The sequence below is a fragment of the Tursiops truncatus genome, chromosome 2 (assembly GCF_011762595.2).
Source record: "Tursiops truncatus isolate mTurTru1 chromosome 2, mTurTru1.mat.Y, whole genome shotgun sequence".
Lineage (NCBI taxonomy): Eukaryota > Metazoa > Chordata > Mammalia > Artiodactyla > Delphinidae > Tursiops > Tursiops truncatus.
The window spans coordinates 140,262,515-140,286,137 of record NC_047035.1 but is presented as its reverse complement, the minus strand read 5'-3'; the positions used below and the strand labels follow the sequence as shown (position 1 = coordinate 140,286,137).

Here is a 23,623-nt window from a genome sequence, read left to right as displayed (position 1 = left end):
CCCATCTCAGGGCTGTCTGGACACACTGCTCTCCTCCTCCAGGCCAGGAGACCCTGTGTTGCTCCCCTGCTCCTGCCCTGAAGGAGGGGCAGTCAATCAGCGATCCTGGTCCCCCAGAAACCAAGTGCTCTTTTCAGGTGGAATTTGGCTGAGAGCCACAGGCTGGGCGGTTGGGAGGCTGGGTGGGTTGGGATGAGCCCCCAGGGAAAGAACAAGAGCTGGAGGACTTCATGGGTCCTGGCTGTGGCCCATCCAGCTGTGTGACCTTGGCGTGTCACTTGACTCCCTGTGGCCTGTTTCCTGAGGACATGATCTCACTGGGGTGGTACAGTGAGGCCTGGAACTGAGCCAGGGCTGGGGTGCTAGGTCCAGAGCAGGGCGAGGCAAGGAATATATATATATCTAATGACACAGACTTGTCACAGTTGCAGCATCTGAACTTGTTGTATAAAAAGGAAATCTGTAAATCTATAACTTGGCAACATTTTACAACGCTGTATATTAAAGATGGCTTTCTCAAGAAATCCAGAACCACACAGCCCTATGGTCAAACACTTGTGACATTTGTGCCTCTGCATTTAAAGGTGCTGTGATGGACAGCTGGCGTGCCAGGGTTCGAGAAGAGTGGATGGTTTGAAGTGCTTGCCTTTGCCTGTGCAAAATCAAGTGGCTGCCTCTGTTCCTATTTTACTGTAGATTTGATAGTGTCTGTTCCTGTTCCCTTCTCCAGGGAGCTTCTCTGTAGACTAACAGCACCACCCACCAAGTGGTGGAGATGCTGGTGTCTGGGTAGTCGTGGTTTTCTGTTGGACATTTGAATGTGATAAACAATCCAGCATCACTGGGGAAATACTACATGTGGAATGTGCACGTTTCCAGGGGGCGAACATTGTCAGTCAAGAGGTTTGCAATGATTTCCTTCCTGCCAAAAATAAATGTGAAACTGCAAACAAAAAAAAAGGCCTGCACGTTGCTATATATATATATAGCAATGTGTGTGTGTGTGTGTGTGTGTGTGTGTGTGTGTGTATCGTGTATCTTTCCCCCCTTCCAATCAAAACAAAACAGAAGAACTTAGAAGGATTTATAATGAGGAGGCTGCTCCACCTCTCCCATCCCTGTCCCACTCCTCAGAGGCAACCCCTTACCTGTTTCTGGCTTCAGTTCTCTGGGGCCACTCCTGTTTCAGGGGAATTCTTGGTCTGAGTGGTAGAGAGTCCCTTCTCCTTGCCATACTCTGATATAATGAAGAGGATATTTTTACAAGGGGTGAGTGAAACATTCAGAACTGTAAGAGGCAGACCTCGTCAGAAGGGACGTTCAACAGTCCCCTTATTTTCTTCTCACAGTTTTGCCTGCTCTCACCTCTTGGCTCTTCACAGATAAGGCCTTTTTCATCACACCTATTCATGAGTCCAAGCAGTGACTAAAAAGAGAGGCTCCTCCCTGGTCAAGTTCTGTGAGCATGAGGTTGTCATTCCTCTTTCCTAAACCTGCTTCTCTCTCTCTTACACCTGGGCAGTTAGCAGAAAGGACATTCAATACAATGGTTCCTTTCTCATTTGGGGCATTGGAAGATGGGATTCCTATAGTCCTAGAAGAAATATGCTAAACTAGAAAGAGTGTACAAATTCTGATGACACAGAGCAAAATACAAAAACCGAAGAAAGGGGACTTCTCTGGTGGCGCAGTGGTTAAAGAATCCACCTGCAAATGCAGGGAACACGGGTTTGAGTCCTGGTCCGGGAAGATCCCACATACCGCGGAGCAGCTAAGCCCGTGCGCCACAACTACTGAGTCTGCGTGCCTAGAGCCCATGCTCTGCAACAAGAGAATCCACTGCAATGAGAAGCCCGTGCACCGCAACGAAGAGTAGCCCCAGCTCGCCGCAACTAGAGAAAGCCCGCGCGCAGCAATGAAGACCCAATGCAGCCAAAAATAAATAAATTTATTTAAAAAAAAAAAACTGAGGAAATATCTTAGACGCGTATGCCCTCTGCTTGTAACTCTTACACACTTTCCGTAAGAAGGGACCCTCACGAGACTGAGAGCACAGTGGTCTTCTAGCACCTATACAGCAAGTCCAGGTGTTCACAGAGGAAGGAAATACTCCAAACACCCAAAACGCCAAACTCCCCTGCCCCAGCTTACTTGCCGTGACTATCCCAGCGTCTCCTGCTACAGTCCACCCCTTGACCCTTTCTATTCATTGGGAACAGATGGGCACAAATGGCCATTATCCACTACAAGATGAAAGAATGGGTCTGGGGGTTCATCTATCTCAGCAACAGTGAAGGGCTGGTAAAGTAAGATGCCTGGTCCCATGCCCATGAGGGCCCATGGCCACCAGGCAGGGGGATTTTCCCCAAACAGCTAAGAGATCTCTCTTTCCAAATATTTAACTGGCTGCTACACTGTGAAGTGTATTTCCCTTGTCTCTGTTTTCGTTTTACCTTCTATCCCTCCTGCCTTTCCATCTCATATTAGCTTTTTATATAATGAGAGGTTGAGATGCTTCCTTTTTCAGTTTGAAGCAGGTTAAGATGTTCCACAAAGGTAGGTCTTAATTCACGTCATCCTGTGAAGGACGTAATTCAAGGATGATATCCGTGGCTTTTGTGGGTTTTATACCAAAGGCTATATCCTCCTCTGGGAGGCACAGTATTTCCTGCCAGCCATTGGCAGGGGCTGTGGGAGCTGTTAATTTGGATCTCCATTGCCTTGTTGGCCCAGAGCCTGACACGGAGTCACAGTTGATAAGCTGGTTAATTATATAGGCAAAGATAGTTCCTTGATTGTTCCATTTTTTCCCTCTGTCGGGGCAGTGGTCTGATGTAGCACCCACTTAGAGCAAAGCCAGCTATTTTTATAAAAGTTTCCGTGAGGAGGGCTGTAGGCCTCCTGGGAGGAGCCGCTCAGATGAATCTACCACAGACCAGTAGTGTCACAGGGGAGGTGCTGACAAATGGGCATCACAAGTTAAATACAATGGTCAGGAAGAACAAAAATGAACGCCTCTGAGGGTCACATCTAGACACTGAGACTCTCCAGGTGCTTGCTTCCCTCCACCCAGGTGGGCTTCCACCAGTAACATCGTGCCTCAGGACGCAAGGCACGGTCTCCTCTCCGACTGGCACCAACTCTCCTTCCTGCATGGGCCTGCCAAGCCTGTATCATGCCTTGCTGTGCGACACTGCTTTCCATGTCACTGTGCCTTAGGAGCAAGGTTCCCTCTTCCAAAGGCTGTGTCCCAGTCCCTTCACTTCTCTGCCTGTTGGGGTTCGTGGAGAGCCTGACCCAGCCCAGGGGCTAATCACTGACCAGCCTGTGGGTCAGGAGGCAGTACTGATTGTTTCTCACGGGACGAGAGTTGGAAAGACGGTTTTCAGGGGTGGGGTGGAGATGTCGTTAGCCACCCCACCCTGAAGGAAGGGAGAAACACCAGGGTCTCCCAGCTTGGCAGGCAGGATGGATTCTGGGCCCATACTTAGACCTAATGGCTGTGAATTGTATTCTCTAGTCAGACTCCACGAAACCAGGGATACTGTGTCTCTGAGCAACTTCCTGAGTAAGACCCAGCACAAATTCCACAGGGGTTGATTTAATGGGCACTCAGCCACATAATCTGAATAATTTGACTCCAACTGCTCCAAGAATATACATTTTGCCCTGTTAGAAAACAAGAGCCCTAATGAAATTTCTCTGCCAGTGACACAGTCTACACAGTAGGACACCTGATGCATCTTAAGCAGATTCCTTGGCCTGAGATGGGGATTCTCGTTCGAGTTATTTACTCCGTACATCATGCATGAAGGTCTTTCATCTTCACGCGTGATGCATCCCCTGAGGCTGAGTAGACGGTAGCTGCTATCTCTCGCTGCCCTTTGGAAATAATAGGAAAGAGCCGTCTCTGAACCACATCAGTTCTGAGGTCTGAGGACAGTGCCTCGTGGATTCCAGGACCTCTGGGTGTCAGTAGGGGATGCCTCTATTAGAAAAAGGAACAACAGGCACAAAATGGAGTCACTTGTCCGTAGGAGAGCAAACCAAGACTCTACTATAGTTTCAGCCACTCCCAGGACTGCAACCTTTAACCAGTCAGTCTGGAATTACCTGATGAGCACAGTGAGGTCATCTCACCTGCATGATAGACTTCCCCTTTTCCCCCAAGGGAAGGTGACCTTGCCTGAAATAATCCGTTCTTTCCTTTATGACTTTATGGTCCCACCCTCCTTCTGCCTTTAAAAACCTTCCACTTTGTACACCTCCTCAGAGCTCCTTTCTATTGATACTTGCCAGATGCGATGCTGCCCAATTCGTGAATAAGGCCACTTAGATCTTTACTCAGCTGAATTTTCTTAACACTCCTACCTAGAGCTAGCTCCAATCACTCACGTGCATCTCGGTTCCAAGGGCTTAAGCAACAAGCCCAAGCTCACATGGCTAGTAGAGGTGGATTTGAACTGAAGTCTGTCTGTTCTCAGCCCAAACAACCTTCTGATAATTTGGCTTCCCTTGAAGTTCTCCTTTCAGAAGAAGGGAAGAATTCCCTTGTCAGGTAAAGTGTCCAGTCTTCTGGATGGTTACATGTCTCATAAAAAATTAGCAAGGTGGGTTTTTAGTGTGAAAATTCCATTTCCTTGTACGTTTAATGAATGAAACAGGCTCCCTGAGTGTGATCAGCTCAGGGGTACTGACAACATCAAGGTACAAAACTGAGACCCAGACCCCGTCCCACACAACACTGCTGGTCTGCCAGTAACCAGAATCCACAGTCAACATAACCCAGGGGATAAGAGGCAGAATCAAATCAGGAAAAAGAAGAGTTACTCCCAGAAGAAACTGTATGAGCTAGCTGATATACATTGCCAAAAAATATAGGGGAAATTTATGGAAACTTTTTAAGGTTGTTTGACCAAGATAGCGGAACAGAATTTTGATTCAGGTTTTGTTTATTGATATGTTCTCACTCACCAGAGATTCTATAGAAGCTCATACAGCCAGATACAGTTCTTACCATTTGTGCAGGGGGAGGGGGGCTATAGATGAGGGTGGATAATACAAATCTGGACTAAATACTGACCCATGCTAAATTATAACAAAAGACCAAAATTCCAAGAAAGGCAGGAACTCACAGATTTTAGGAAACAAGAATGCTTTATTGGGTCCCTGACATGCATCCAGCCCATCTGCCCTCTGGCCTCTGACATGACCCAGAAGATGGTCTCACTCCCTGCCATGAGAAATTGGCGAGGCTCTGCTGGCTTTCCTCTCTAGGCCTGGAATTCTGGTTGGAAGAGCTCCTATGAAATGAACTTCCTGATCTCAGCAGCAGAGATAGACAGAAGGAACACAGTAGAGGAGTTATCATAATGGACATGGGCATGGAAACCAAACCTCTAGCTGTGGTTAATTAATCATTGGGCCCCAGGAATGAAAAAGACCAGACAGTGCCTAAGATATCAGCTAGTTACTACTGTAACCAAAGGTTTCTGGTTGGGCAAAGAGGTCTCTCTCAGCTGCCAAGGTAGAGTCAAAATCTCCCACTTAATTTCCAGACTTTCAAGGGAGAGGAAGTCAAATATCTTTGAAGAAAAACCTTATTTTAACACTTAGATGCATATTGTTAACCTTCCTTGCAACCTTCCCCAAAGGGATCTGTGTTCACTTATCTGGGAACAGAAAGGAAAGGAAAGTACTCAGACTTGGGGAGAGGGGTTTTGTAGGACACTGGCTCCAAGCCAAGCCCAATTTCTGGGTACAGTAGAAGAGCATGTGGTCTCCCAATCCATAGAGATGTTTAATAGACTAAATTTTGCGCCACAGTAGACCCAGTGGAATCTCAAAGCCAATGAAAGGTTATTTTGAGTGTACAGTTGAAATGGATATATTCTGAAACACGCATAACCCCCACGATGGCTCTGATTAGTGGGGTAAGAATGACTATAATAGGATAGGAGAAGCATAAGCCATCAGAATTCCCGCTCCCGACCGAAATGGTAAATCAAAAGTGCTTCCGTATTTGTGAGGGAACTGTAGAAATCAGTGTTACTATCAGATTTAAGAGTGAAGTCATAGTGATTCCTACCACAGCTCAGCCTGGCCAGGAGGTCTTTGGATTGTTGTAAACTTTAAAACGTGTTAACTCCAATTGCAGGTGCTGTTCCAGAAATGGTCTTCTTGCTAAAGCAAATTCATCCAGCTCTTGGCATTTGGTATGAACCCTTTGATCCAGTGAATTCATTTTTTCCCTTGATTTTCATGAGCAAAGAACATCAGAAGCAATTCGTCTTCAGCTGGCAGGGTAGCAGTACTCCACTGCTGTCCTGCTGAATGATATATATTATCTTAGCTGTTCAGCTCTGTGCCACAGACTGCCTCACAGGGACCTTGACCTCAGCAATGCAATGTTCCAGCACACTGATGGCATCATGCTGATAGGGTCTGGAGATCAACAGTTTCCCTAGATGCTTTGGTAAGACATATATATGTGAGTCAGAGGTGGGAGATAAAGCATGTGAAAATGCAAATGTCTGTTCCTTGAATAACGTTCCTGGGGATCAAGGGGTCTGTTGAGGTCAGAATAGTTCCTCCATTAATGTAGGACAAATTCCTACATTTTGAATTCCTTACCACGAAGGCCCAATTCCAGGCAAAATTGTCAGTTTGGGGCATCTTGCTCCAACCCGTTTACTGACTGACCCAGAAGACTGCCAGCTTTGGGCAGGGCGCAGAGCAAGTGAAGGCTCTCCAGCAGGAAAAGCCTTGAGCACAAATGATTCTGCCACGAGGCCACACGACCTGGCAGAGCCAGTGGTGCTTGAGGGGTCTGTCTGTGGCATATTGGGGAGGCACATGGAGATTGTGACAAGTCTTGATTTAAAAAATATGGCAGAAGGGGGTGGGATAGGAAGGGTAGGAGGGAGGGAGACGCAAGAGGGAAGAGATATGGGGACATACGTATATGTATAACTGATTCACTTTGTTATACAGCAGAAACTAACACAACAATGTAAAGTAATTATACTGTAATAAAGATGTTAAAAAATTAAAAATAAAAAAAAATTAAAAATATGGCAGGAGAACCCAGAGTTTGGAATCAAGTGATACGCTGGCCAACAAGTAACTATTATCCTTTTGACACACAGCCCTCTGACTTGCCACTGGGCTCTGGGGAGTCTAACTGCTTGGCTACAGCCTACCAGGTGGCCATGCTGGCCCTTATGAACAGGGGTTGTCGGATCCACCCAGCCAAAATCAGGCATGGCCACCATCATTAGGTGAATGCTCCAGGAGAGGGTTCTGGAGGCACAGGCAAGCTGTGTGTGGGCATCACTCACTCTCCCATAATGCCTCCTCCTGCCCTATGGCTGAGCTCGCCTCAGTCTACACTTATGCTATGGCTTTAACAGGGCAGGCACTTATCTTGACCATTAGGGGCCCTTCTTCTGGATTTGGATTTGCTTTCCTTACCCATCATGCCTCTCCCATCAAAATCCATGGAATTGGGCTTCCCTGGTGGCGCAGTGGTTGAGAGTCCGCCTGCCGATGCAGGGGACACGGGTTCGTGCTCCGGTCCGGGAAGATCCCACATGCCGCGGAGCAGCTAGGCCCGTGAGCCGTGGCCACTGAGCCTGCGCGTCGGGAGCCCGTGCTCCGTAATGGGAGAGACCACAACAGTGAGAGGCCCGCGTACCGCAAAAAAAAAAAAAAAAAAAAAAAAAAAAATCCATGGAATTATCAACTGTTGTAAACAGCATTTCGGTATCCCCACACATTGCATTCAACCAGGGAATACACTTTATAGCAAAGTAATGGGTTGATGCCTATGGCCTTTGCTCATCTTGTCAGGATCCCCACAGTCTAGAAGCAGTTAGCTTGATAATATGGTGAAACGGTTTGTTGAAAACTCAGCTACGGCACCAGCTGAAAACAATACCTTGCAAGGCTGGGTAAGGCCTGCAAGATGTAGCATAAGCTCCAAACCGGCAACCAATTCATGGTGCTGTTTCTCCTACAGGCCAGGAAGCAGGGTGAAGAGGGGCACGTTATCACGACCTCTCAGTGCGTTTCTCATATCTGAGGTTTAGGACCAGACTGGTGTAGAGGTTTTAGTTCCCAAGAAAACATACCTTCAAAAATTCATAGTAATGATTCAAGTGAATTAGAAGGCTAGGCACCTGGCCGTCTCAGGTTGCTTGTACCTCTGAGCCACACAGAGCTAGGATAGAAGTATATCTAGGATACGAGTAAATATAGTGACACGTAGGAGTAGCTAGGATGATTAACTCTATCAAGGGAAAATATGATTGCGGCTACTTAAAAGGGGGCAGGGTACAGATGGACGTGGGGGTTTCCTAAAGTGCTTCCTGGTACTGCCATGTCCAGTGGCTAATGCTTGCCACACAGGCAGGACCGCTTAGGAACTCGACTTTGGAACTGAAGATTTGGGTCACTCCAAAGGGCAAAAAAATCCCTAGTCATAAATACTAGTTCTCATGACCAGTTATAGAAATGGACCGTAGCCTTTACTCATACTTCCCTTCTTGTTGGGTTTTATAATTTCCACAGGTTGCAGAATTTCAAAAGGAGATTGTGATAAAAGAGGAAAGAGTATCATTAGTGACACTGGACTTTGGAGAATGGTAGCCCTGGTCATTACCCCTGGACTTAGTCATTGACTATTACCTTGAATGGTCTCCCCAAGCAGAGAGCGATTTGCTTTTGGTTGTATGTAAGAGAGTTGTAGTGCATCAGATGGGAAGAAAGGTGTGTGTGTGTGTGTGTGTGTGTGTGTGTGTGTGTGTGTGTGTGTGTCTATGTGTATCTGTGTGTGTCAGGGTATCTTCTGTGGTTGCCTGCCAAGCCCTTTCTACCCTTCCACCCTCCACCATTCTTCTGGTAAGAATCCCCATCCTTTGGAAAACTACCTCTCTCCCAGTCCACGATGCCCGGAGCTCCAGGACAGGAATTTGAACCTTGAGTGGAGGGAGATCCACTGGAGCCAACGGCAGCAGCTCCTGGGAGGCAAGCTCTGGAGCTACCCTGGCTCCTGCCCTTCTAAAGGCCAACTGTTCAGCTATTCCTTTGGTTCTGTGAACTACCCCCAACACCCTTCCCATGAAGGTCCAAGTCCATTTCTGTTGCTCAAAACCCAAGAAACCTAATGGAAAGCACCTCTTTTGAGACCACCTCATGCATCTTTGCCTCTCAGCAGTGGTCAGCTCAGGGTCTGGCATAAAGTAAGTCTGCTCAGTATGTCTGCCGAATGAATGGATGAATGAATAAACAAATCAACAATATTCCAGCTCTCAGTTCACCACGGCAATCTGGATATGCAGGCTGGGAGAGTTGGGAGCAAGAGGAAAAAGTGGGCAGAGTCACCTGAGCACAAGAGGAGGTAGAGAAGTCAGAAATGTCAAACGGAGGGGGGTAAAGGTCAGGCAAGGAAAGGCCTGGGTGATGGGGTAGGGCTGGGAATGAGAAGCCTCTGCAGCTTGGGAGGCAGGAAACAGTCAGTGAGCAGCTGAGAGGCAGGAGCTGGTCTTCCCCCAGGCTGGTCTTGCCCCAGTGGAGGCAGCCAAAGACACTGGGCGTTTCCCCAGAGCCCCAGCTCTGCTCTTCCTTCCTGGGTTCCTTCCTCTGCATTCCTCTTCCAAATGAATGAGCAATTCCAAAGGCCTAAGCGCCCTCGTAAGGGGCACAAGCCATCATTCCATTAGTACAAGCAGCACAGACTGTCTAGCTGCGGCCACAGAAGGCTGAGGCTGAATGCCAATCTAGGATCCAAAACATGGATTCACTTTTCCAGTGGGTCCAGGGACTGCAGGACGCCTTCAGAGAACCGCCTGGGGAGACGGGACCCTGACCCCATATACCTACAACCACACCAGATAAGGGCGAGCAAGATACACAGTTGCTGCCTTTATTGCATTCCAAGGGGAGCAGGCTAGCTCGAGACCCACCCCATCCCAGGCCTCAAGGAAGGGTTCTCAGGAAGGGCCCAGGGTGCTGGGCTGAGCACAGCAAATCCTTGGGAGCCTATATTGAGGCCCAGAGCTGGAGTCCCAGGATCAAGAGCTAATGGTTAGGGGCAGGGGGTCCTAATTCCCAGGCACAGAGACACTCCTCCACCCTGCACATGGGTGGACTGCATTCTTCCTACAGCTCCCAGGTGCACGCCCTCTGGAGAAGAGTCCCAGCCCTCTATCCCTGGTCAAGAGGGGATGTGAAATTCACTGTGACCCCACCTCATTTCAGTATGAAGCACAAGGTCCCACAAAGTCAACACCTTCCGTCTGGCCACAGCTGCTGATGCAACCCTCATGCCAGCTCTCACCTCACGGGCAGAGGGCCTGGGAGAAGTAGGGGAGGAGTGTCCTGGGGTGGGCTGAAAGGCCAGAGGGTCTGCTCTTCACCTAGGTATGGTGGGTAGGGTGGGGGTCAGGCTAGGGAAGCCCTCGGGTAGAGGAACAAACAGAACTCAGTGAAAGACAGGCAGCAGGCTGCAATTGGGCTCAAAGCCAGGGATGGGGGATGGGGTGCAAGGGAGCATGGTAGGCAGGTGATTGAGTGCCTGAGTGATGGGGGAAGGAAGAGCATGAACACACATCACCAAAGACCACTGCACAAGGATATGACAGTCTCTGGAAGGGCCCTGAGCACCATTCGGGCTCAGGGACAGGTTAGTTGCAAGATAAGCTGGGATGAATGAGGCAAAATGACTGGAAGGAAAAGACACCCTGAGAGTCACCAGGCCAGACACCGCAGAGGAAGTCTGGAGCCCTGAGGATAGGGAGGGATCAGGGCCAAGTGAAGGGAAAAGGGTAGGTGCTGGCCTGCGTGCCCCCAGAGTGCAACATTCACGGCAGGGCCTGGGGCGAGGGGTTGGTTGCAGAACTCATGCAGAGGACTCAGGGAGCCTCCAGCAGTGGCCAGTGTAAACTTCAAGGAGGGCTAGGCTGCAGGCCCCGGGAGGTAGGGCCTGGGAGCCGCGGGGACGATGGCACCAGGAGAGGCCACCGGGCTGGGTGTCAGGCACCAAGCATCTGATGAGGAGAGGCTGCGGGCAGAGGCCCCGAGGGGTGCCCCCTCTGCACCTGCTCCGGTCAGTCCCGTACTGGGAACGTCTCCATCGGTTCGAGCTGCTTCCTTGTCGGTCTGCTGCTGGGTGGAGGCCCCCAGCCTCCTGTGGGGGCTACCGCATGCCCTGGGCCTTGGAGCCTCCATCTCGGACGGGAGGTTGTCCGAGTAACTGGGTGGCGACTGCCTCTGAGGCCTGAGGGGTGGCCTTGGAGCTTGGGGCACTCTTCTGGGGACTGGGAGGGCCTTTCCTCTGGGGCTGAGGACTCAGCTGGGGGCCCCTCCTGCCGGCAGATGGACTCTTGGAGCCTTTGGCCTTGGCTTGGGGGTGGGCAGCCTCAGGGCCCTTGAGAGGTTTTAGCCCCAGCATCTCACAGAAGGTGTTGCACTGGTGGGAAGAGGCAAACTGGTCCAGCAGGGCAGGGAAACAGCTCTCCTTGAGGCCTTGGTATCTGCAGCCAAACAGTGAGAGCTGAGTAGGAGCCCCACCCAGAGAGAGAGTCCTTGGGGGGCAGACTGTGGGGTGGCCACAACCAGGGTGTGGTGCCCAAGGTCCATCCTACCTTACCTCGGGGTGCTGGGGAGTCCACCTGGGGCCACCTCAGACGGCAGCATCTGAAACCTCAACTCTAAACTGAGGTCTCATTACACCCTGGCCCATGGAATTCATCGGGTGGGACGTCACTCGGTGTGAGGACCATCTGCCTTATTAACATAAATAAGAGCAGACTCCAGCTCACCACTCTACTCACGGGGCCCTGCTTATCTGCACCCTGATGAGCTTTCACAAGTGAGAAGGAAGGGGAGCAGGTACACTGAGAGCCCAGGATGTAGGTGGTCCTGTGCATGGGCGTCAAGAGCTACTGGTCCAGGTCTGGGGTCAGGGGCACAGCAGGTGGGGATCAGTGGCCCCTGAGACATTACTACATGGCCATGGGTGCAAGTGGGACTCTCTGGTCACAGGTCTAGCACCTCAGGAATGGAGAACCAGAAGAACTTTGACATTTTCCACCCTGAGCAGACCCTCAGAGGGCATTCTGTCCCCAAGGAGCACTCACCCTCGCAGTTTGGTAGCAATCTGCACATCAGTCATTTTCCAGTTAACCCCTGAAAAGAGAGAGAGTGGGGAGTTGAGGGCATCCTGGGCTGGCTCTAGGGCCCCCATGTCTCCAAGATGGATATCACTTTAGATGGGAACTTGCCAGATTGCAGGGCACATCTTCAGGTACCCTCTCATTGGGCATCATCACCCTGGCCTGTCTCATGAGTGGTGTGGGTATCTCTGTATTATTAGTAGTAATAATATTCCCATTTTCACAGGTGAGGAGATAGGCTCAAAGTTAAGTGACTGCAGCAAAGTCACATTTATTCATTCATTTAATAACTGAACGCTGTCTGTGTGCAATGACCACCGTGAATCAAAGTTCAGTCTTTCTTACTCCTAGATCCAAAAGTCTTCCAGCTGTGCAATCCTGCCTCTACTGGATGAGATTAGGTCACAAACTGAGCTGGCCTCTGGCTTTGAGCTAAAACCTTCTCCTTCCTCATAACAGATTAGCCCATCTGGGCAAGAGGGAGAAAGGTGGAAATGTGAAGGTATTTCGGGGCTGGGCCAGCAGAAACGTTAACACTGGATAAGACTGGCTTCCACCTACTCATAAAGTGCAGCAAGCACGCACTCCAAGAAGCCCAGATGGGCTCCTAGCCTTGAAGAGCAGATCCAGGCAGGTGGTGACAAAGGAGGCATTTCCCACCCCGTCCAGGCCACCCCAGCATCTTAGCATTCATGCGTCAGGTCTGTGACTCTCCTTCCCTGTTTGTACACTGTCCGGTTGCCTTCCTCCAGGAACCTACCTCTCACTAACAGGCCTGAGTACCCGTGGATGATAGAGTGGCGCAAATGTGGGCTTGAGAACCAGGCACACCTGCATTTACATTTCAGCTCTGTCACTTTGGAGCTGTGTGTGCTTGGCCAGTCACTTACTATCTCTAATCCTCAACAGTAAAAGTAGGGATAATGCTGCCCATCTTGCAGGGGAATTGAGAAGATCACAGTATGTGTACGACTATAACTTAGTATCTGAAACACAGTAGTTATGCAATAAATATTAACTTCTTTGTTATTTCTCTTTCAGCATTTATCACATTCCATTTTGCATTATAATAATGATGATCCCTTACACTTGCACAGAATTTTGGTTTGCAGAGGGCTTTCATAAATACAGTCTCATTTAATATTCTTAACAAGTCTGAGAGATAGGCAGGGAAGATATGGTTATTCCTAGAGAGGGAAAGGAAACAGAAGCTCGGAGAGATTAAATGACCTAACCTGTCTGAGCTTGTTTTCTTCTCTGTAAAACAGACACCCAGCTAGAAAATGATGAGACCTAGGCTTGAATTTCTTTGACTCTCAAGTCTTTCTACTATATTATGTTATCATCTCATTGTAGAAATTGGTATACTTATCATAGCTTCTTGAGGACAATGGCTATTCCTAATTCACCTTTTTATCTTCCCAATATTTAGTAATGTTGGAAGGAAGGAAGGAAGGAAGGAAAGAAGGAAGGAAAGAAAAATTTATGAGTTAACAAATAGAGTGAATGATAATGGTTTAATGTGTTACTAGCCCCCCTCCCTTCAATATATAGAGTTGTATATACAATATTTATTGTATTAATATTTATTCTTTAACCCCAATGCAAAGCACATTTAAGCCAGTTTTCTATCTCTGGCCCTTGGTTTTGTCACTTATTTACATCAGGGATAAAATGTAATAGTGTGTGATATTCGCAGCATTCCAGTCCTCTCACTGTAGAGAGGATTTTATCTTTTCCTCTCCCCTGCCCTGTCTGGTTACAGAGAGTAGGCCTGGAGAGGAGTGGTCAAAGAAGGAAGGAGAATTCATGCTTGCTGGCCTTCCTTTGTTGGGGAGAATCTGAGTAATGGGAGAAATAGAAATAAACTAAAAAGAAGCAAGAGAGACTAAGTTTGTTTACATAATAAAAAGCTACCAAAGACAGAGGGGGGAGCAGGGAAGGAGGAGATTGCAAAGCTATGTGTGCAGGGATGGAAGAGAGAGGTTAGGAAGTTAGAGAGTAAGAAAGTTCACAGCAGAGCTGCAGGGAAGAAGGAAAGGGAGATTTTGAAAACGCGGTTGCGGGTTTGAATTAGATCCCATGGAACGGTCTTTGAAGTAAATTCCTTTTTAATTTTAAGTGAAGCCTGGAGTGTACTCCTTTAGATACAGCTGCAGTTATAGACTAGGCACCATGAGGCCCTGATACGTATTAGCGGTGCATACAAAGTGGTTCCTGTCCAGCGCACTTTACAAGGTTACTGTGAAAGCAAAGGAGAATATGTGCAAAAGTGCGCTGCACACTAGTAAACGAGAACTGTGACCCTGCCCCTCCGCATGCTCTCCTGCACATGTACATGCACACCCCACACCCTCATACCTGCCAAATCTGTGACAAGGAAGCTGCCATTTGTCCACAGATACAGCCAGTGCTGGAAGGTCTGGCATTTCTGCACGGCCTCAGAGCTGCTAGATGCTGCTGGAGCCGCAGCAAAGCCCCATTCCCGGGAACAGTAAGACTCCATGGGCTTGCCCAGGTCCTCCTCCAGGGTAGCATATGGGATATTGTTTGCAGGCCGGTAGATCAGATACAGTGGGATGATCCTAAACATAGTGTCACCCTGCAGTGAGCAGGAAGTATGGCCCCAGAGAGCTCCTCCCTCCACCTCAATTCTACACTCTTGGATCCAAAAGGAAGGCCCTTCCAAGAACAGAACTCTCAGCTCTGAGCCTGGAGGACAGCAAGGAAGGGGGGGTTCCACCCTGAGTTCAGGAAAGGAAATGGTGGCCTCCTCCATTCTCTGAGGTCAGTGGGATTAGAACTGAACCCTGCTATAGCCCCAGGAGGCCTCTGTGCTTGAGTGAGGGACTAAGACCTGTAAGTGCCAAACAGAAAGGAATACCTCTGAGAGGATCCAACCAGACTGTGCTCAATGCCAGCTAGACCCTAATACTCAAGAGTTGAAGTTCCAAGTCTCAAAATGAAAACAGTTTCCATGTGTAGCTGACTCCTACAAAAATCCACACGGACCCTGCCCACCTACCACATTAGAATCCTGACCAGTTTGCCTGGAAGCTTTAGCCCACCCCATCACCTTCAGAGAGGCCCAGAACCTGCTGTGCCCAAACCCTGCGATCAGCAAAAACTGGGCAAAGGAGTGGGGAATTAGGGTGGGTGGGAGGAGACTGAAGACCAGAGCAGAAGCTTTTCTAAAGTGGGCAGTGAATCTTGAGGTCTTTATTTCTAGATTTTGTGGAACCACTGAGCTGAGCATGGGGTTAGCTGGGGGCCCATTTACACATGACTATGACTCAGGAGGCCCCCAGGAGGCTGTGAAATCATGGTTCTCTGCAGAAGCTCAAGTCAACCGGTCTGCACACTGCACGGCCCCCTCCCTGTGCACTTACTCAGGCACGTCCCCAAAGCCAGGTGCAGCCCGGGCTTCAGCCGCAAAGATTTTGCAGTACTCTCGACTCATGTTCTGGATCTTGCACCCCTGTGGATCGAAGAGAAGCAACTCTGATCAGCAAGGAAGCATCCCGGTTCTCTATCTGCCTGGCTCTTAGTGGGAAGGCCATCTGCTAGAGGCTGCAGGGAGGATTCCAGCCCTGGGGGAGGTGGGGTTCATTCCTACCCTCCTCCCTACTCTGCACCTCATTTTTCTCATTTGTAAAACAAGAGGCTCTGGACTTGTTTTCAAAGTGGTTTCCAAAGTGTGCTTCCTGGAGCCCTAGTGATAGATGGCAATGCCCCAGGGGCCCCACTGCAGGAGAGCAAGGTACCGACTCCGCCCACAGTCACTCCCCTTTTAACTCCCAAATAAGGCTTCTGCGAAAGATATCTTTGAGGGCAGTGAAGAAAGTTTTCTGCTGAAAAATACAGTTTGAAAACTATGGCCCCAAAGATGTAGCCTGGACTACATCTCAGGCTCTCGTTGAGGTAAAGTTGAGACTAAGGTGGCTTCCTCCTCCATACTGGGCTTCCCAGTAGGACCCAGGCTGGGAAGGGGAGGGATGAGAGAGTGGAAGGATGGGGCAGGGGGATGGGACAGTACCTGGATGGTGACGTCATAGTTTCTGCCCAGGAGAGAAGTCTCACTGCTGGGCCCAAACACAAGCAGGCTGGACACCTTGATGATGCACGTGAGGCCTGACTCGAAGATGGGTTCCAGCCCGTAGATGACCTTGGCCTGGGAGGCCTTCCGAAGGCCACACCCGTGTCCACCACCTTGTAGCTCCTCACTCACCAGGCGCCCAAAGAGCTTGTCCCCCCAGCAGCCAGTGTCAGCCAGACCCTTAGCAAACACCATGGGGGTCATCTCAATCTCTTCTCCAACTGAAGGGGAACAGGAGAAATGTGGAAAACTAGAAGCTCCCCCTCGACTGCTGTGGGACCCGTAGCACCCCACCACTCTGTCCATGACTTCTCTTTGGGTGTGCACTTGTGGGGGGCGCCCTATGAACTATGACCTCCTGAGGGCAGACACTGTATCTGGTAAAACCGCCGTCATTCAACAGTGCTCACGTGTGCAGAGTAAGGGCTCAGCCAGTGTCTGTGGAAGGCAGGGGTTTTCTGAGGAAGCAGCAATCAATACAGAATATCAGAATTCCTTTGTTTTAGAATTCAGTGTTTTGATCAAATGAATAAATGACTCCGTGACAACCAACATGTTTGACTGAAACAAAAAGTTTGTGAGACAAATCCAGTAGCAGTGAGCACTCCTAGTGCTCAAATTGGGATCACTAAATACCATTTTCCACTAAAAGGAACCAGAACTCCCTAAAGAAATGGGTGATTCCGGGTCTAGGGCAGGAAGTGTCCTAGACTGACCTGAAACATCTCTGGACCAGAAAGCAAGTAAGGTATCATAAACAATTGGCAACTTGTCAAAAGGACACAAGAGCCAACCTGAAGAGGCTTCTACTGGCAAAAAATGAGACAATCTTACCAACAACAAGAGCAAAATAATTGCAAAGTATTGAACGTTCAAATGTGTTAAAAAGTCATACTTTCATAATTATAAGTAAAAAAAACCCTTCCCTCTGGAAAAAAAACCCCTCATTCGTGACCTTTGGAGGATGTTAGGGCACCAACTCATTATTCTGAAATCTAATAAGAGCAAGGAGGAAAAGAAAGTATTTTTTCCTTCATTTTCTGTTGGACCTATATGTATCAGGATTACCAAAAACCATTTCTTCTTTTCCAAAAAATTTCAGCCAATGAATAAAGAAGAAATGACAGAATTAAAATACTCCATGTTGCAAACCTTAATGAAATAAAGGACTTAGGTGATAATCAGTGACTGCTAAAACCCCTAGATGATGACAGGGGTTATATCAGATACAGTTTTTTAAAGTTTAAAAGGGATAGATCAGGCAGAAAACACCTGAATGAACCCAGTGATCATTCTTAACATTACTAAAACAGTCAGACATCACATGCCTCCAGATAGGACGCAAAGGAAATACACAGCACACCTGTGAAATGTTCACACACACACCCCCAAAATTTGCACCTGAATTGGAGCAAGCATCTCAAGCTAATTACCAGTTTAGAGGAAGCACATCAATGAAGCGACATGTTAAATGGTGATATAATCAATAAAAATCCAAAATGTAAGAAATTCTTCAACAAATAAATGGCAAGGAGGGAAAACAAATGAGGGAGGAGGAACTATTATACATTTGATAGATTTAAGAGATTATGTTAGCCAAAAGCACTGAGTGGTTCCTAACTGAAATAAACCAACACTTATGAGAAAGTTGGGAAAATCTGATTGGATATTTGATGATAATTAAGTATTATTACTAAGTTTTTAGGCTTTTTTAGTTTTTAGGTGAGGTTATATTTGATTAAATCTGATTTGATAACTGAACAAAAGGCACTAGTTGAATGAATGAGTAAATAAGTGAATGAAGGAAAGAATTAAGGTATTAGTTGGCAAATGAAGTTCTAGAAACCTTTCCATCACCAGCCGCCTTCACGGTCCTAATCCTCAGTGTGTCTTTTGCAGGAGCAATACATCTCTTCCCCTAATGTTTGAGCCTTTAAAATGCTTATCAAACTTTGGGGTGTATCACAGTCACCAGGGCATCTACTGACACGCAATTGTGTCAGGCCCTACCCCAGAGATTGTGATTAAGAGTATCTGCGGTAGGGCTCAAGTAACTGCATTTTCAGCAAGCTCCCTGTGTGACTCTAATGCAGGAGTCCACAGACCACCGTGAGAAACTCCGGGGAGGGAGCTGGCAGGGTGACAAGTGGACAGTCCTGCTCTTGATCAAGGGCTCTGACATGGGCAAAGGGCACAGGCTGAATGAACTCCTTGTAGGACGTCCCCTTAGCCACCTCCTCCCCCCTCATCTTCTGAAACAGCTGTCCTCCCCCATCCTCCTCCACAAACCATATCCTAAACTAGGAGGCAAAGGGTGGCTGTATGTGGAGATAAACATGGCATTTAGAACAGATTCCAAGTCTTTAAAGAAGCCCCTCTAGATAGCAGGGTAGGGACACAGGCCCACCCATTCCTCCCCCTGAGGGGCACCTACCTTGACTTTCTTCTCTGGAGATGAATCCTGACAGCACTGTGTGGAGAAAGAGAAGAGAAAGCCGCTATCCTCAGGCAGGTCTGCCCAGAGACAGCTCCACCTCTGCAAAGACGACTGTTCCCCGCCCCACCCCCAGTGGGGGCCAGGCAGAGACCCCGGGGAGGGGGGGCAGAGCTCACACTCACCCTCGGGGCTGAGGCAGAAGTCAGTGGAGGCCGAGCCGTGCTCATTGCGGATGGTGCATCGATACACGCCACAGTCTACGGGGGACGCCTGCACGATGGCCAGGGCCGCTGGCCCCTCATCCCCTGCACTGCAGAGAGGAGACCCTCTCCGTGAGGCCATCACCATGGCACAGCCCAGGCCCACCCTGTGGTCCTGAGGCTTCGCAGATCCCGCTCTCAGAGAATGCTGTGAGCCCTGTCTCCGAGAGCTCTGGGAAGAGCTGGGCCTGCATCACACAGGTCAGGACTGCACTAGCTGTGTGACTTTGGGCAAGTGACTTAATACCTCTGAGCCTCAATGTTCTCCCCTTCACTATGGGAATACTAGAATCTCCCTCATAGGGTTCTTGTGAGGATTAAATGAGGAGGTAGATCCAAAGTGCTGGGACAATCTCCCCCCCAGTAGTGTTGCTACAATTTATTAGGGAGCCAGGACAGGTGGAGGTGGTACCCAGCTGGCTTACCTCCTGCCCACCTCGCCCACTGGGCGCTGATCCTTGGCCCATGTCAAGACTGAGTCACTAAGAATGTTGAAAAACTGGCACCAGAGCTTCAGGCTGCCCGAGGCATCAGGAAACTGCTCCACCCGAATCTTCCGGATCACCTGTGGGGCTGGAAGCAGGGGCACAGTTGAGAGGAACAAGCCACTTCCCCTCCATCGTGTGCCCTCTCTGGCCCTACCCCTGCTTCCCTGGGTGTCTGTGGTGGCACAGGCTGAGAGAAAACAGGATTCAAGCCTCCACACAGCCCCCACTTGAGTCCCACCTGTATCTCTGAGGCTTTTGCCCTGACTTCAAAGCACACCTCTTAGCTAGAAAGAACACGGTATGACACCTCCACTCCAGGCCAGGGAGAGCCTCACAGCTGAGGCCGCAGACAGCAGTCAAGAGAGGAACTTCAGTTTGCAGCCTAGGCTCCTAAACCTAAGACCCTGCGTTTGAATCCTGTCCGTACCACTCTGTACTCGCGGGACAAGTCTGCAAAAAGGCGATTACGGTGGTGATGATGATGATAGAGCTAGGATACTATTGAAGCCAGGCCCTGTGCTGAGTACTTGATTTATTCTATCCCATGTAACCCTCACAATGTTACAAAGTTGGTACTATTTCCAACTCCAAGCGGCCTTTCCGATTCCAAAGCCTGCGGGATTATTACGTAAGAATACCCTTTACAGAGGTACGCTAAACCTCTAGCAGGGCCCTGCTCCTGGGAAGCCGTACCTGTTGCTCACCTTTTAGCAGGTCTTTGGCTCTCCTTGGCTTGGCCGGAGTGCCCTGCTTGCCTTCCTCCAGGGCCAGCTCTGCTTCCAGGTTGCTGGCTCTGGGGCTGGAGCCCAGGGCCCCTGCTGCCGGCTCCTCCTCTGCCCGCGGCACCTCCAGCAGGTCTGCCTTTCTGCCCTGAGTAGGGGAGCGTTTCTGCCGCCCTGGACTCCCAGGGGGCCCCGGTGCAAGGCCCTTCCGGGGCCCCCGGGGGGAACCCGAGGGGCTCTCCCTTTCTTCGGGCTTGGTTGGCTCCCCATCTCCTGCTGCTCTGACCTTAGGGAGAAACCTCTTCCTCCGGGCCCCCAGAGCCAGTTCCTCGGGCGTAGCTGCGGGGAGATCTGTCAGAGCTTCCCCTGGGATCTCCTCCTCTCGGAAGCGTTCCTGGGCTCTGCTCTCTGCTGACAGCAGTCCCTGCCCAGGGGCTGCCTGTCCACCCACACCCCCCAGCGGCCCACCCATGCCGCTCTCCTGGGAGGTCGGCAGGAGGCCAGGCCCCTCAAGGGAAACCTCTCCCTCACCTTCACTGGATCCTCCTGAGGCCACCCCGGGGCCTTCCTCCTCACCTACCACGATGGCAGGGACAGAGAGGGGGCTGGGGCCAGGGCACCGGGCAGCAGCCAGGGCCTGACAGCCAACCTGCACCTCGCGGTCCAGGAGGCCAGTGAGGCGGCGGGAGGTACAGGGGCTCAGCAGCAGAGTCTGCGCGCTCTGCACCAGACGGTTGTTCTCCACACGCTCCAGGATGCGCCGTGACGTCCGGGGACTCAGACCGGCCACTTCCACGGTGGGGGCCAGAGAGGGTGAGGGTGCCTGATCCCCAGCGGCAGCTTCCTCCTGGGCCCCTGGGCCCCTGCCACTCGTCTCTGAGCCGGATAGCTTCAGCAGCAGGAGCAAGTAGCTCTTCAGGGAGTCTATGAGGCCAGGGTCACAGGTCTGGGGGCCTGAAGTCCTCCCTTCCACACCGGGCACCTTGGCGCAGGCCCCCTCAGCGTCTGCTGCCCTGGTTCCTGGCGGGTGACTCTGGCTGGGGGCGCCCAGCCCCAGGTGCAGTGCGGGGGCAGAACTCAGCGAGGCCTTGTCCCCAGAGGGTAGGAAGGCAGCTGTGCTCATGTGCTGAGAAGCCGGGGTGCTGGGCAGCCGCTGCTGTGAGTTATCCGTCAGGCCAGCCCCAGGAAGAGAGGGCAGAGTGGGCACCTGGGGGCTCAGGCCCGCTGAAGGACAGCCACCCAGATCCACAGGCAGCACTTCTCCCGGCTGTTCCTGCTTGGGGCCCTGGGACAGGCCCTCGTCGGCCTTGTCCTTAACTGGACCCGACTGCTCCGGCCCTCGATATCTCTCTCCTCCCACCTGCTCCAAACTGCCCTCAGGAGGCAGCTGTGCCCCGCGTGTGAGGCCCCCCGCCAGGGGACCTGGCACAGTTTCCTCACGGCTCCCGGAGGCCATTCCTGCTGCCTCGTCAGATCTGAGCATAAACTCAGGTTTGTCTGGGACGGAGAACTCTTCTGGGGTCTGTTCAAAGCATTCAATAATCTGAGGGGAGCTAGGATCCTCTGAAGGTGGGCGTTTGGGGGCCCTGGACTGTGGGCTGATACCGGTCATGGACGCCTTCTCTGACCAACATTTCACAGCTGTGGGAATGCTCCCCTCTGACCATGTCCCCTTGTCTTCCTGCACCCTTCTGTCTGCCTGTGTCCTCTTATCTGCCTGGGTCCCCACCTTTCCTTGTGCCATCACGTCCTCCTGGGAATTCCTGCCTGACTCTGACCTCTCACTTTCTTGTGTCACAACATCCACCTGTGTCTTCCTATCTGCCTGTGTCCTCTGGGTGGTTTGTGTTCCATCTCCCTGCGTCCTCCCATCCACCTGCATCTTCCTATCCATCTCTGTATTCTTCTTGCCTCCAGTGTTCTGATCAGCAGATGCTCTCCTGTCCTCCTGGGTTTCTGTGTCCATGGGCTCAATGATGTCCTGACTTCTGGAGGTGCTGCAACCAGCAGAGACCATATCAGAGCTGCTGCTGGCCAATGTGGTAGAAGCCATGGTTGCCTGGGACTCCTGGACCTGAGAACACATGGACAGAAGCAAGAACTTAACTACACGTGCCTTAGGATCTCTTTCCAATCCAACATCCCAGCCTCCTCTGACCTCATCCAGAACTGCCATGATGAGAATCCTGCCACCTGGTTTCTCAGGCCTGCTGGGGCTGACAGAGTCCCAAGCCCACCCACCCAATCCCTGATCCCAGAGTCTATACCAGGGAATATCCAGAATCCAGGTCTAGCTCTGGCCCTCCCCACCTCTCCCCGAAGAAATTTTGCCTCTCCTGACAGCCCCTGATCACGTGCTACCCCACCCCTCAACGCTGCCCTTCGGAGGAGAGTGTCCTCTCCCCAGGGCCTCCGAGCAGTCAATCTGTCCCTCTCTTGCGGCACTAACTGTCCTGGATAGAATTATGGGTGAAGTGGGAGAGTGCCAGGGGGTCTCCTTGATAGCATCAGGGACAGCATCATCATTAATGCTGAGTGAGCGGCAATTACAAAATGCCATCCAGAGAGGGTTAAAGTCATTACAAATGACACCTGTGCCAGGAGATCCGTGAAACATTATAACGTTACCCTTCTGAACACCCGCTATTTGCAAAACACCATGCTAGGCCCCTACTTATCACGTATGTATTACCTCGCTCCTCACAACAATACCAAATAGTTTGCAAGAATCATCTCTATTTTAGAGATAAGAACACTGATGGTCAAAGAAGGAATATGGTTTGTCCATTATCAGAGAGTAAGTGGTAGAGTTTAGTTTAGAAGCCAGGTGTGTCTAGCTTCAAATCTCATGTTCTTCATTGTTACACTATATGGTCACACATTTAAATATAATTAAAGGACCTTCTATCTAAACATCCTGGCATAAAACAGTAAACTGCCTCTTTTCATGTTGGATATAATCAAAACCAACTAAGTAAACAAGAAAAATCAAAGCAAATTCCATTGTTCGTGGAAATGGAGGCTAATAAAACCTACAGTCTCAAAAAAAAAAAAAAACAAATGGGAAGGATTGCCAAAAGCAGATAGATGAAACTCTGGGAGGTTGCAAGAGCTGTAGGATCATGGAGGACTGGGTGGAAATCAAGCAGAAGACATACAAGGGAGACGTCCAACAGTCAGGAAAAGAACAGTGGAGCAGCCTACCGCAGGCAGTTCTCAAAAAACATGAGCAAAAATACAGGAAAATTGCTAAGAAAATAGATTTTGAACATACGAGAACTTAAGGAATAGTGCTCCGTGGCCCTGGAGGAAACTACTGGAGAACAAACTTTGGTCAACCAAAAGATGACTGGGGAAACCACAGCAGAAGAATTGATGGTGAACGCTGAACATATATTTAACCATAGAACCAAGACTAAAACCAAAAAAGTTTAGAGTGGCAGA

At 50.0% G+C, this 23,623-nt stretch overlaps 1 protein-coding gene across 2 annotated transcripts in view; it reads right to left on the bottom strand.

The window, feature by feature from the left end:
* Positions 1-11,184: 11,184 nt before the first annotated feature.
* Positions 11,185-23,623, bottom strand: part of ALPK3 (alpha kinase 3) — a 47,653-nt gene continuing 35,214 nt past the window's right edge. For both annotated transcript variants that reach the window (XM_033852192.2, XM_073801434.1), the window contains 9 exons: positions 20,162-22,253; positions 19,395-19,542; positions 18,892-19,019; positions 18,707-18,742; positions 16,213-16,493; positions 15,566-15,654; positions 14,538-14,761; positions 12,141-12,189; positions 11,185-11,534 (listed from right to left, as the gene is read on the bottom strand). In XM_033852192.2, coding sequence (XP_033708083.1) covers positions 11,198-11,534; positions 12,141-12,189; positions 14,538-14,761; positions 15,566-15,654; positions 16,213-16,493; positions 18,707-18,742; positions 18,892-19,019; positions 19,395-19,542; positions 20,162-22,253 — 3,384 coding nt within the window. In that variant the 3' untranslated portion in view covers positions 11,185-11,197. The remainder of the gene's footprint in view (positions 11,535-12,140; positions 12,190-14,537; positions 14,762-15,565; positions 15,655-16,212; positions 16,494-18,706; positions 18,743-18,891; positions 19,020-19,394; positions 19,543-20,161; positions 22,254-23,623) is intronic.